Below are 14754 nucleotides of genomic sequence, written 5' to 3' on the forward strand. Positions count from 1 at the left end.
TTAATAACAAAATAATCTGCTATTTGGCTTTTTAATATTTTTTTACGCTTCTTATACAATTAGTTGTTCGTTTGTCACATTTTTTTCTATAGAACGTTGTCCTTTTTTTCAAGGCCCCAATATTTTGTTTGTTAAAGTCAAATGTCAAAACGCGTAAGAAAGAAGAAGCTGAAACTCTTTTATTTTAGCATAACCAAGAAGACGTACTTAGTTTTTAAAATGATTTACAAAAGACTGAAAACCCCGCGATATTAAAAATAAAACTGTAATAGTTAAAGCACAGAAAGATTTAGCTCTCTGTTCTTTTATTTTTGGCAAACCAAAGTTTTTTTAATGATGTTAAGTGGGAAACAGTAAACACAAAACTTTATCTAACCGCCATTTTATAAGCAATAAGCAAAGGAGAACTAAGTGAGGCCCGAATTTTTATATAAAATAAATCAGTAATCGTTCTAAAACAAATGCTAAATAAAAAAAATGCATTCCGCTTAATATTTTTCATAAAAAGTGAAGCGATTGACACAAGGCACTGATGCGTGTTAAGAATTGACTTTAACGCAGGTTGAGTACCTTGCCACATCTCCTAGCCATTATGTCATTCATATTTTATATTATATTTCACCATTTAACGCAATGTAACTTATTTTAAATTCTTTGCATAGGAAATGGTTGCAATGATGCGCAACGAGCTGGTCTTCGATCGCCATTCAACACTAGCACTGCGGCCCGCACTGGAATCATTAAAGCGGGAGGCGAATGATTTGGAAATGCAAATTCGTTTATTACAGGTATTTATGTATTTGCATATTTTATCATACAGAGTTTGATTGAAAAGTAATGAGCCTTATTTTTTTGAAGCAGCTTTATTAAAACTTTTGGCTTATACAACTAATATTCTTCAAAATAGGACCCTTGAGCGTCAATACACCGCTGGTAGCGGTCCTTCCACTGCAGGAAACATTTTTTAAACTCATCCGCCGGAATCGCGTTCAATTCGGCTGTCACAGTTTTTTGGATCACCTCGATGGAGTTGAAACGCCTCCCTTCAGCTTTCTTTTCAGGCGCGGGAACAAGAAGAAGTCCGGAGGGGCAGGTCTGGGCTGTACGAAGGGTGGGGAAGCACCGAAACCCCCATCTTGGCCAATGCAGAGGTGCAGAGGAAGGCGGTGTGCACCGGCGCATTGTCGTGATGAAGGGTCCAATTGTTGACGAGGTCGGGCCGAATCCGGGCAACGCGGTTTTTCAGCCGAAGGAGCACTTCTTTGTAAAATACCGCGTTTACAGTGCTTCCTGGAGGTACAAACTGTTTAGCTTTACGCAAAATTTGATCGAGTAACGTTGCTCCAACGATCGCTGCATTTTCGCCACTGCAAAATCCTAACACACTTTTAAAACAGCTTTCACGCGCGGAGCGATGTTGACTGCACCGCTGTTGCTGGCGAACTGGGACCGATTTCTAGTGGAAGGGGAAAGTCCAACAATAATTTTCCCCCACCAGCCGATTCGGTTAATCGCTTGGCAGACGCTCCGCGCGGAAAGACTCATTACTTTTCAATCAAACCCTGTACATATTCACACATGTCAATAACTTTACGCACATACACACATATAGAATGATTTTTTTAAAGACATAGAATTTTTATTTTAAATTTGTGCAACGTGAAACATGAAAATTAGCTACTTTTGATAAATTCAGTGGTGCAAATAAGAGAGCTTTTTGCCTTGGAAGTTGGCTGAAAATTAACGCTAAATCACGTCGCATAATCACATCACAACAGCTTATCTTATACCATATTTGATGTGATCTCATCCATATATTTTATTGAGTGTACGTTAGTTCTTACAAAACGTTGATTTGGAATTTGGAGTTTGCAATCTTGTCACACATAATCACCTCAACTACATCTTACGAAGACCAATCAGTCGGCATAATCACCTTCTGGCGTAACGGTGGTGAGAGCTATAGAATTTTTCCTACCCAGTGATTCTAGCCAGTTATTGGTCGTAGGGGATTTATCATCATACATAAATCAATAACGTAGGTGGCACGAAAATACTACAAAAGAGTTAAATTATACAGCCAGTTCATATACGCAGTTCTTGAGACGTTTGAGGATATATAGAAGTTTGATAGACACAGTTCTTGACACGCTTCGGCTAGCAAAAGTTCATTCCATTAAAGTATTCTTTTCAAAATCTCATTTCTGAAGGTTTGTTTTGCTTGAAAGAAACTGATTCTAAATACTAATCAAAAAGTTGGAAATCATTAGCCTCTAGCACTCCCTAGTGAGTGTAATGTAGATTTCATTTTCAGTTCTGGAAAACTTGCTTACTTACTTACATGGCAACTACAACCGATGGTCGGTCTTGGTCGCTACTAAAATGCTGTGCCCATCAGCTTTGCATTCCGTGTTGAAGCCAGGGCGGTCAGGTCGTCGTCGACTTTGAACAACTTGGACCGTACATAGATGAGGACGTCGTTTTTACGAGCTCCTCAGTGCATTTCGAAAAGAGTACCTTCAACCAAAACCGTCCCTGCGAGAGGACTGTGCTAGTAGCGTTGGACCTCAAAACGGCTTTCGACACAGTCAACCACGCCACGCTACTAGATGATATTCTACCGTCAACACTCCCGCAAGGGCTGAAGAGGTGGACCGCGAACTATCTGAGTGGTCGTCATTCGTCAGTGATATTTCGAGACCAAATCTCTAAACAGAGGAAAATAAAGCAAGCTTTTTAACTTTTATCTCTCGAAAATCCCCCAGCCACCTGAGGGAGTCTCCTTAGTCTCCTACGCCGACGACTGTACGATAATGGCGTCGGGCAATGACATTGAGGGCCTGTGAGCCAAGATAAACGACTACCTCGCCTGCCTTTCTAGCTTTTTCACTGCGAAGAACTTACAACTTTCCCTCACCAAGTCCACGGCGACCCTCTTCACCACCTGGACAAAGGAGATTAAACTGCAACCCAAGGTAAAAGTCGATGACACACCAATTCCGACTGTTAACAACTCCAAAATCTTGGGAGTTACCTTCGATAGTTTGCTCTTCTTCTCAGCGCATACAACCATTGCCACTAAATTCCGAAATCACAACAAGGCCCTCAAATCGCTTGCCGGCAGCTCTTGGAGCAAAGACAAAGAAATGTTGCTATCGACATTTAAGGCAATAGACTGGCTTTAAACTATGCTGCGCCTGTCTGGTCAGCTGGAGCCAGTGATTTGCAGTGGACGAAGTTACAGACTTGTCAAAATACTGCCATTAGGACGGCGACAGGATGTCTCTTGATGTCTCCCCTTCAACATCGACACGACTAGGCCCATATGCTCCATGTAAAGGAGCATAATAAACTGCTCAGCAAGCAGTTCCTGTTAGGGTGTTACCGCAGGTCCCGCCCATGAAGACATCTGCTGTCGAAACAGCAAGTTCCCTGGGCCTACCTTTAGATGAGCTAGACAAAAGCGACCGGCGATTTACACTACACTGTTAGGGTAGAGTTACTGTTACAATAACATCAACCGAGAGGGAGAGGGCTCTGCTTTTAAATTGCCTGCCCAGCTCTAAGTACCATCTATTGGGGAAAATTATTCTTCGCTGCATCTCTGAGCTGACGTTGTTGTTGGACCTAATGCTGGATCTTAGGTAGACAAAGTCCCTGACCAATCGTCATACGAGTTACGCAACCAAGTGGCTTTTTCTGCATGTAATGGGTCTCAAGAGACTCGTCATTAGTGATCTTATTCTAATTATGAAATTTATCTCATGCACATAATCATGAAGGCAGTGGATGCTTTCCATTTCAATTCAACCGGGCTATTCGGGTCATGTTCTTCGATTACGATGTAACTCAAATATGTTGCTCTCTGGTCAAAATAATGAGACACGTATTCTTTTGTTCACCCGAAAAAAATTTTTTTCAAGAGTTATCGGCAATTTTGTTTTTCGGCTCAAACTCGATTTTTTTTAATTATATAAGAAAATTTTTTTTTTAAATGCCCATAACTTAGTCAAAAATGAACCGATTTTAATAATTCTGGGTTCAAAATGATCGTCATTACTTACACGAGCGATTTGATGTAGAAACAGTTGCAAAAAAGTATTTGAAAATTTTTTATTTTGCAAAAAACAAAAAGTGCGAAACAGGTGTTTTACTCAAAAATTCATTACTCAAAAACAACTCATTTTAGCTACTGGGCATTCAGCTCAATTGAAGTTTGAGGTGTCTTCTTGATTTGGAAAAAGTTATAAAAAAAAAAATACACTTTTTGAAATATTGAATTTCGCAAAAATCTCAATTTTTTTTCTTTTTTGCTAAATAAAAAATTTTCAACTACTTTTTTGCAATTTTTTCTACATTAAGTCGCTCCTGTAAGTAATGACGATCATTTTGAACCCAGAATTATTAAAATCGGTTCATTTTTGACTAAGTTATGGGCATTTAAAAAAAAAATTTTCTTATATAATTAAAAAAAATCGAGTTTGAGCCGAAAAACAAAATTGCCGATAACTCTTGAAAAAAATTTTTTTCGGGTGAACAAAAGAATACGTGTCTCATTATTTTGACCAGAGAGCAACATATTTGAGTTACATCGTAATCGAAGAACATGACCCGAATAGCCCGGTTGAATTGAAATGGAAAGCATCAGTGGTGAGCTTTGTCTCCAGTTCAATGCTCAATTTCTGCACCAATAGAAGCTTATGTAAATGTAGGACAAGGTCGCTTCTGAAAATAATTGACCTGCAAGGGAAAATAGTATTGGAATAGTTCAGGGTGTTAACAACTTTAATGTTCACTTCTCGCCCAAAGTTGACTGTGAAGTTGTAACCACTCTAACTGATAAGTTATAGGTAAATCTTGAAAAAAAGAAGTAATATTATTTTTATGTTTTCAAATAGAAACAGTTAAACTCCTTAAAAATAGTGATCAAATTTTGATAATTCTTTCATCCGAATTCGTTGTTTTTATCTCAACATTGGGTGTGCTCCTGAACATACCACCGCTTCCAATCTTGATTGAAAGGGAAGCTGGCTCGAGTGCCTTAAGATGAAAAGGTATATCTAAACTTAAAAGTGGGGATATGAAAGGACATTTAAAGATCTTAGAAGACTTTCTACATTCCCCATTCTTCATAGGGATGATATACTATCACCCAAACCAATACTCTTCAGGAACTTCCAAGTTATAATTAATGAACGCACAGACTGGAGAACTAATTCTTTCACTTTCAAACCTGGCTCTCAGCTATGGCTTACTGATGGGTCCAAATTGGAAAATGGTAGAACAGGGGCAGGAATAAATGGACCTAAATTCAAAAAATCGATTCCGATGGGACTCTACCCAACAATATTCCAGGTAGAAATACATGCCATTAAAATATGTGTGAGAGAATGCCTTAGCAGGAAAATGAGAGGTACTCACATCTACATACTTTCAGATAGCCAAGCGGCTCTAAAAGCCCTTCCATCAACAACTATCACCTCTGAATTGGTAAATGATTGTCTAAACCTTCTCAACACGTTAGAAAACCTCAACACAGTAACACTAGGCTGGATTCCGGGACATGAAGGACATGAGGGAAATGAAATGGTTGATGACCTTGCAAAACAAGAAGCAAATATGCAACTTACTGCTGCTGAGCCTTTCTGTGGATTCACATAAGGCCACATTAATGAATTCCTTAGGAAATGGGAAGGAAGAAAATTTGCCGCACACTAGCTAAACTGTGCCGGTCAGCGTCAAGCCAAACTATTCCTAAGTCCCAACAAAGGAATATCTGACAAACTTCTCTCACTAAGCAGAGTAGATCTGCGTCTTTTAACCGGATACCTTACAGGTCACTGCAGCCTGAGGTATCATCTAAATAATATTGGTCTATCTGAGACCAATGTCTGCCGCTTTTGCGAAATGGACATAGAAATCTCAGAATATGTGCTTTGTGAATGTCCTGCGTTGGGCAGACAGAGACTTCATCACCTTGGTGGTATCGCAGTATCTCCATGCAATCTTTGGAACAACAAACCCAAAATTGTGCTAAAATTTTTAAAAAGCCTAAAACTCTAGGGTTACAAAAATAGGCCTTTCACAAAAGATCAGCTCTGGTCGCAGTGCGTAATGGCCTTCTAATAGTAATAATAATAATTTCAACTTTATGAGTGACTTTTATTAATTCTTCAAAATAAAATCATTTATCACGATTGCGTCTCCGCACTAAGTTCCGACTAGGAAAATCACTAAATTGTACCGTTAGATTAATTAGGTTTTATTCAATTAATTATGAAAAAAAAAAATAAAATAAAATAATAATAATACTAATAAATTTAGTCAAATGCCCAAATTCAAATCTATCTCCTGCTGTTGGTATGCTTTCACGTACTCTATCAATCAACACTATTTGTTGCAACTGCAAACTCGAATTTTATTGGATTTAAATTTAGTTAGCTATAAAACTGCATACCAAAAATCTTTTTAGTTATTCTAATTAATAAAAATCCCTGGAAGTGGGATGGAAAGTTTGCAGTTTGTAGTTTCTAGTAGTTGCTTGAGTTTTGCATACGTTTTTAAAATTGTATTTATATGGTCTTTGTCAGACAAAGAGATGCAAAACACGGTGTGACAAAAAAAAAAAAAATTAAATATACTTTTATGGAGACCTAGCACAACTTGTAGGTATAGTAAAACTAAGAAACATGATATAGGAGAAATTTCCAATACACCCCCAAAATCTCATTTTATGGCCATAAAACCGTTTTTCAGTAGGTTGATGTGAACAATCACTCCTAACTTCGCCAATTTCCATCCGATTTCGAATTTGTTTTTTTAGTTCGAAAGAACAAAAACAAACCTTTTTGACAGTGTGTTGACAATTTTTCTGAAATGACAACTGACGAGACTGTAGACGGAAGTATTCGGAATTTTTTTATTTTTTCTCCATTTTTTCAACTTTGACATCATTTTTGCGATATTATCCGATATTGAGGATGTTTTTTAGTACACTACTGCTATAGTAAATTTAATTCTGCGTCGAATGAGCTATATTTGACTGTAATTGAATTAAAATTAATAGAGTTGTGTGAGTTTTAAGATTTTATTTTTTTTTTCCTAATTTGGTATGTAGGTATAACTTACGCTAAATGGGAATAAGGACGTGTTTTGATGCGTTATTGCAGATACGTAATATTTATTGGAGTATATATGTATACATAAGAGTACACTGTACTGCATATAACAGAACTGGTAAGAACTTACGAAAATATCTGACATATTATAGCACACTTTTTTTCAATAGAAATATGGAAAAGCTCCCAAGTGTACCAAAGTTCACACTGTACATTGATTAACAAAAGAAGTTTGTTATTGTATTATAATTTAACCTTATTAAAACGTCAAAGCTTTATTTTTTGTTTCATTGAAATTCAAGAGATATAAATCAAAAGGTTGCTAGAAAAGTCGAATTTCTCAATATTCTCCAATGATGTGGCATCATCATCCTTATCATAAACCAGATGATGTTATTTTTATAAAACGGACGTAAACGGTCATCATTATAAAGCTCGAAAGCACATAAAGTATGCTGATGTTGCAACTGTTAAGAACCCCGTAGTCTTGGACGATATGATTGACTTAACTGCAGGAACTGAAGGAAGTTCAACTCATTGCTGATGATGATCAAACTGATAACAATAAACCTGATGATGAAGAGTACTTTCCGTCTGGTTCTAAGTCTTCAGAACGACACATTGTATCAAATTCAGATTTTCAGGATCTTTCTCGTGATTTACTTCTATCGGGAAGACAATCTGAAACGTTCGCTTCTCGATTTAAACAATGGAATTTAGTTGATGACGACTTAAGATGAATGATGATGATCGAATTTCTTACAGAGAAGTATTCAAAACTGATGAAGAGAATGACAAATGTACCGTACCATACTAAACTTCAAAGGGCCGTTTCCAATGCATTTTTAAGTTTGGAACCAGCTCCGTTGTGTACTGCACCGTACCGCACCGTACAATGCTGCACTGCACAATACTCCAATAAATATTATGTGTTTACAATGGCACTTGTTATCATTTTCATGCTTCGATGCCTACATACCAAATTAGTAAAAAAAAATAAAATCTTAAAACTCACACAACTCTATTAATTTTAATTCAATTACAGTCAAATATAGCTCATTCGACGCAGAATTAAATTTACTATAGCAGTAGTGTACTAAAAAACATCCTCAATATCGGATAATATCGCAAAAATGATGTCAAAGTTGAAAAAATGGAGAAAAAATAAAAAAATTCCGAATACTTCCGTCTACAGTCTCGTCAGTTGTCATTTCGGAAAAATTGTCAACACACTGTCAAACAGGCTTGTTTTTGTTCTTTCGAACTAAAAAAACAAATTCGAAATCGGAGGGAAATTGGCGAAGTTAGGAGTGATTGTTCACATCAACCTACTGAAAAACGGTTTTATGGCCATAAAATGAGATTTTGGGGGTGTATTGGAAATTTCTCCTATACCATGTTTCTTAGTTTTACTATACCTACAAGTTGTACTAGGTCTCTATAAAAGTATATTTTCACTGTCGCACAGTGAAATTAATAAGCGTTCACGAAAACAAAAAAAAAAAAAAAAATAAATAAATAAAAATAGTAAAAATTGGTCAAAATGTTGATGTGCCATTTCGAATATTCCGTCACACGGTGTGTGTGAATAAAAATTTTGAAACTGTGAATAGTGAAACCTTTTTTTATTATTACATAATTTTATATTAAATATCATACTCTTTTATACTAAACACTTGTCTAATCTCCCAAGGACACGGTGGATGGTTTGAATCGCACGCAGCAGCGTGGCATCGAGGGACAACTGTTCAACAAGGTCAACGAGATGCAGGAGGATTTGTCTTTGAAGAAGTTTGATTTGCGCGCCAAGCAGTTACATTTTTCTGCCATTAAAGCACAGGTAAGTGAGCGCATACTCAGATATTTAAATGAGAAGCTGAAGAAATATTGCATATAAATTTAAAGGCGTCATATGAAGGGAAGATTGCAGGCGTATACTGCAAACTACGTGCGGAAAGGTAAATATTGTGTGGATATGATTGATCAAACAAGTCAAATTTTTCTGCGGAAGGAAAACTAAAATGTGAATATGATTAACCCAACAGGTCAAAGTTTTCTGCCATACAAATCTGTGTGTATGTCACAACAATACAAATATTTTATATTTTACACTTAACTGCCCCTCTGGCTAAGACAAACGAAACGAGTGCAACGCATTTTTGAAAGAAAAGAAACATTAAAAGAATATATATAAGTATAATAAACTTGCATGCATTCACTTTTATGTGCTACTAAATAATTCACTTTTTACGAGCACAAAGTCATTTTGAATCTAAAAAGTTTACACCTAAGAAATATTTAATTCAGTATTTAAATTTTTATGTTATTAACAAAACTTGTGGACTGCTGAGTTACTACGTCTCTACATTCTAAATGAAAGAAGTAGTACCTATCGCCGTAGATGCCAGAGTAATTAACTAAATTTTTCAAGTAAATACCAGAATGTCGGAATAAGAAAAAATTTCCAAATATTAAAAAAATAATTCAGATTTTATTAAAATTTATTTAATTACAAAATTCTCCCTCTCTGACATGCAAAAAGCAGTAGAAAAGTTTATCGGTTCTAACTGAAACATACGCATGATTGGTCGGTTGGTTAAAGTGGTGATTCTTCCAGAATCCAACTAGCGCCTCCGCACCATTTTGTTCCCACATCCTCCTTATCAACTTGTTTAACGGTTATATACAGCATGACTGTATCCAGTCCCTGCGGTTTAGGAACCTTATTAGGTTGTTGACGTCTAAGCCAGACAGTTGCTTGAGACACTCTGAGCCTTAAGGGGGGATCCTGCTTTAGAGGCTTCAAAAAATCGATTTTTTCGTGAATTTTTTTGGGAAGGAAAGAAATATTCGATTGAAACGAAACGTTGAGGTGTTATTGCTATATATTTCAGCAGTCTTCTCAAATTTTTTCATTAAAATATATGTCATATTATGCCTGGTACAATCATTTTGCCGAGGCGCCTCGAGTGTGCATGTGTCATGCGGCGGGAATGATGCAGGTCGCAATTTTCATCCGAAACCAAAAACCCAAAAAAATTTTTATTTTAGAATAGTATAGCTTCTAGTTAAACTAAGAAAATTAAACAAAAAGTGAGAAATTCAACAATTTTTCGCAAATTAAAAAAAAAATTCATTTTTTTGGAAAAACAAATTCACTTTAGATTTTTTAAAAAGTGAGTTAGTCATAACTTTCTTCAGGTTTTTTAGGTTAAACTAGAAGAGAATTAAATTCCGAATACAATCAATGTTATTTCGTTTCGGTAGGATGTTTAACTTTTTCCCTATCTTTCCCGTCAATTAGGAAAAATCGTAAAAATAAAAAACCGAACTGCGAAAATATTTTGAATTTGTTTCTGAAATTTTGAGGACACATTCTTGGATAGTTTGGGAAGACATGACTGCACCTAATGGTGTGATATCGATACCTCAAGAACGTTATTCATGGCAGATTCCACTTTTGCCAGTTCATCCGCTTTTTGGTTACCTTCAATGCGCCGATGTCCCGGGACCCGGATTAAGGTAACTTTATGGTTTTCACTCAACGTGGAAAGGCTATTCCTACTTTGTTCCACCACTTTAGAGGCTTTTGTAGCCGAACCCAGTGCTTCCCTAATTGCCAGTACTTCCGCCTGAAAGACACTGCAACCATTAGGGAGACGCTCAACATTTTCAATTGTAAGTTTATGAGAATATATAGGTATGTATCAGCTGCAACACCCCAATCCAGCGGCTCGCTTGGTTGGAATAACGTATGTCTGTGCATTGAGAGCCTCTCTAGGATGTGATCTGATTGCTCCGACCGTTATTACACAGGCTAATCTTTGTATTCTACCGAGTAATTTGGTATTGTACTCTCTTCCTAGAGCTTTCCACCAAACAACCGAACCATACGATAAAATAGGTCATATAACCGCCTCATACAGCCATAATGTATGCTTAGGTTGAAGACCCCATCTTCTTCAGAGCATACGTTTACTGGCATTTTACTCTATTACTTTACTTTCGTAATAAATTTTGATGTTTTTGAACCAAAAAAAAACGTAATTTAACTTTTAACAAAAACTATGTAACTGAAATTTCGATTCTATACAAAAAGTAGAAAAATTTCACAAAATTCTCAATACAATTGCACAGCTTTTAATTAGATTTTCTAGAAAAATTTGTGCTTCCCAGCTTATAGCTTTCTAAATTTTACTCCAATAAAGTGCAAGTGTGAGTTTTCTCGAAAATCCTGTTGATTTCTTATAGTTTCCTTCCTTGACGGATTTGCACTTTTTTGGTATACGAAGAAAGCATGCAACACTTTTAGGGGGAACAACTATCAAAAACCATCGAGAGTTTCGAGGCTATAATTCGTTAATTGGCTATATAACTGCGTACCCACATTTTATTTTCAAAACTCTGACTAAAAGGTTGGAAATTTTGATGAAACTTTGTCAATTTGTTTTAGGTTTCGTACAAAGTTTGGAACTTAGATGGATGTTGTTCTTGTTAAAGGATGAGCTATATTTTACTGTGAGAAAACCCACAAAATTCGATAGCTGATATTTTTTCAGCCTCAGAAGCTCTCCCGAGCGCCCCCGATGTGGCCAGAGGGATTTCGCGACATTACAACTTAGTGTACTTGCCCAACGCTCGCTGAGTTGGTGTGAAGCTCATCTTTCCAGGAGCAGAGCGCAGGTAGTCAGGGGAATTCCAATGCTCTCCCTTCGCAGATAAATCACCACAAATATCCATTGTCTGGTCCGCTCATCCGCCTCACAATTTCCCGCAATTTCACTGCGACCAGGAACCCAGATGAGGCTTATGTCAAATAAGTGAGGCATGGAATTCCCTGATCAGTTTCGAATGCACCGCCCCTGAGCAGAGGGTCCTCATTGCCGCTCGTCTGTCGGAGTAAATATTTACATTCTTGACTGTTAGTGGGCATGTGAGCAGCCAATCAGCTGCCTTCTTGATTTCGGCTACCTCTGCCTGGAACACACTGCAGTGGACCGGTAACCTGAATTTGAATCTGATGGGTAGCTCCTTGCAAAAAACTACTCCGCCAACCTTTCCTTCCAACTTCGATCCATCCGTGAACAAGTTTACCAGGCCCTGTCCCCAACTGTAGCCCCCCGTCCACTCTTCACTTGATGGAACATGAGTGGTGAAAGCTCCGGTTGGACTAAGCGAGTTTATACATTGATCCGTTAGTAGGGGGACGAACTCGAAGTTTCTAAGGATGCTTGTGTGCCCATAAGTGAGGTTGAGCCTATAGAACGAACGCCTCAGTCTGATTGCGGTACGTGCAGCGGCAATTCTGCCTGCGATGTCTACGGGTACCCCATTTAACTTTGCGTTGAGCGCCAGAGTAGGAATCGTTCGAAGCCCTCCACTGATTTCAATAAGTGCCTACTGAACGCTCTCCAGCTTCTTCACCAATGACGTCCTCTCTAGTGAGTTCCACCAGACTAGGACTGCATATAACAAGATAGTCTAGCAGAGCATATACTGGGGCATAATTGTGATAGAAGTGCTTATTTGTGTATGTGCTTTATTCCGAATTTGAGCTTTCGTATTCATTATTTACTGAAGGAGAGAGCTTTTAACTTAGAAAGCTACAAATGCTAGGCAAATATATTGTGTATTTTACCGAAAGCTTTTAGTTTTCGAAAAGCTTGCCGTGACGTAGTATAAGCTGGTATAAGCATTCTCTGGTTATAAGGTGTGTTACATACTTCAGAAATTGATAAGGTAAGAAGGAAAGTGCTTTCAGAATGCGCCTCAGCACTGGAGAATTTCAGAAAGTAGATGGATGCAAAGCACTTTCTGAAAGTAACATTTTATTTGAGAAATGCACCCTCTGCACTATTCAAATCTCCTCTAAGCTACTTCTTTTAAATTGAATTGGCAACGGTGTGAACGGAAATTGGACAGATTTCGGTCCAAATATTCGCAGTTTTTTAGCAATAAAAATAGGTTTGCATTGCTTCGCAGAGGTACCAACCATTGTTTCACACAAATGCTGCGTAATGTCAGTATATTTTTGTAACGATAATATTTTGTGTAATTAACCGAGAAAATTTAAGGTTTATTTATTTTTCATATCTAATTATGACAAAGTCATACTTAAGGCCGTCAATATGAGTTCTCATAATTTGCTGATAGAATTTAAAGATATTTGTGAAAGACGAGAAAAACATAAAAGGTGCATAATATAAGGGGTTACTTAAGTCCAGTGGCGCCAAAAATGCGCTAAAAGAAAAACTGGTTTTAGAAGCGATAACAACAGAAACAAATATAAAAAAATTTATTCATTGTTTATTGGAACTTACCTTTATAAAAAATCTTATTTTAATTTTCTTTACAAAAATTAGTACATGAAAAATCACCCACAGTATAATGAAAGAAATGCTCCACGATCTGCATCATTTCCCCTGGAAATGTTGATGGATCTGTAAGTAAGTAAAGTAAGAAAAAAGAAAATTCTTGTAAAATAAAGGCGTAGTTAAAGTCTGTCGAGCCGGGTTTTTGAATTTCAAAAAAGCTTGCAATTTACGGCATTTAAAAAAAATATGCATTTACGTCATCAATGTCATACTTTAATTGCGTTTATAAAATGTTTTAATAAAAATATGAAAAATCCAATCTATAGAGAAAATACTTTTTAACATTTAAAAAAAAATCGCATCAAAAAATATTAAAAACCGTATGAGTTATCATGCAGACCGTGCCGGAAAAAGTAGTATAGAGAAAAACGAGTTTAAACTTTCAAGTGCCTTAAACGAACGACAGCTACCTGTGCGCATCAAACTCTCGTCGGCCAGTTACATTTTCTACCATAACTTTCTATCTATGGGTAATTTTTACAATCGACTTCCACAGAAATACGCCTAAAACTATAAAGAGCAATAATTTGCCCCTTTCAAGCATATCGAACAGACATCCCAGCAAAAATAATAATTGATACTAATGGAATTTTTAGATGTAACAAGTAGAATGTCAAATCCCCTGCACAAAAATTAAGTATTCAGATATAGTACAAATTGAAGAATTCAAATCAGCTGTTCTAGTGGAACTACATGAATGAGTAAATGCAAGTTGAAGTGGATCAAAGGGGCAAAACTTTATGGCATGGATTTAGTTTTACCCACATTTATACGTAGACCGACGAGCTCTGCGTGGAAACTGAGGCCATCAAGTTTCGTCTGCATATGTCCGCTATGCTGTGTGAGGAGGACAATATCGTCAGCGTGCTCGAGCTTTTCCAAGTGTTCCATTCTAATAGGATATCAGAGAATTCCACAGAAACTAGCGCTTCAAGAGATAAATAATTATTTTACTATTTCTGCTAGGCGTCTTGATATTTTTTTACAACTGGGAGGACCTACAGCTTTATGCCGACTCCGAGCGATAGAGATGAGAAGCTTTTTCATGACAGAAATGCACTTGAAAATTATGTATTGCCTACCAAAAGACCACCGCTATTAGGAAAAAAAAGTTTTCTATCATTTTTTTATTTGCATTTCCGAATGATGGTGATGCACCAATCCATTCGGCTACAGCGCCCAGGTTTGAATTAGAATTATTTAGAGTAGCACATTTTGCGACATAAAATCATGCCTTGTTTGTATGGGTTGCTAAAAGACAA

At 36.9% G+C, this 14754-nt stretch overlaps 1 protein-coding gene across 1 annotated transcript in view; it reads left to right on the forward strand.

Moving 5' to 3' along the window:
• Positions 1-9080, forward strand: part of LOC129243579 (uncharacterized) — a 112395-nt gene extending 103315 nt beyond the window's left edge. Inside the window, exons 8-10 of the mRNA XM_054880699.1 lie at positions 663-788; positions 8812-8958; positions 9024-9080. Coding sequence (XP_054736674.1) covers positions 663-788; positions 8812-8958; positions 9024-9080 — 330 coding nt within the window. The remainder of the gene's footprint in view (positions 1-662; positions 789-8811; positions 8959-9023) is intronic.
• Positions 9081-14754: the final 5674 nt, after the last annotated feature.

This window comes from Anastrepha obliqua, chromosome 4 (genome assembly GCF_027943255.1).
Source record: "Anastrepha obliqua isolate idAnaObli1 chromosome 4, idAnaObli1_1.0, whole genome shotgun sequence".
Classification (NCBI taxonomy): Eukaryota; Metazoa; Arthropoda; class Insecta; order Diptera; family Tephritidae; genus Anastrepha; species Anastrepha obliqua.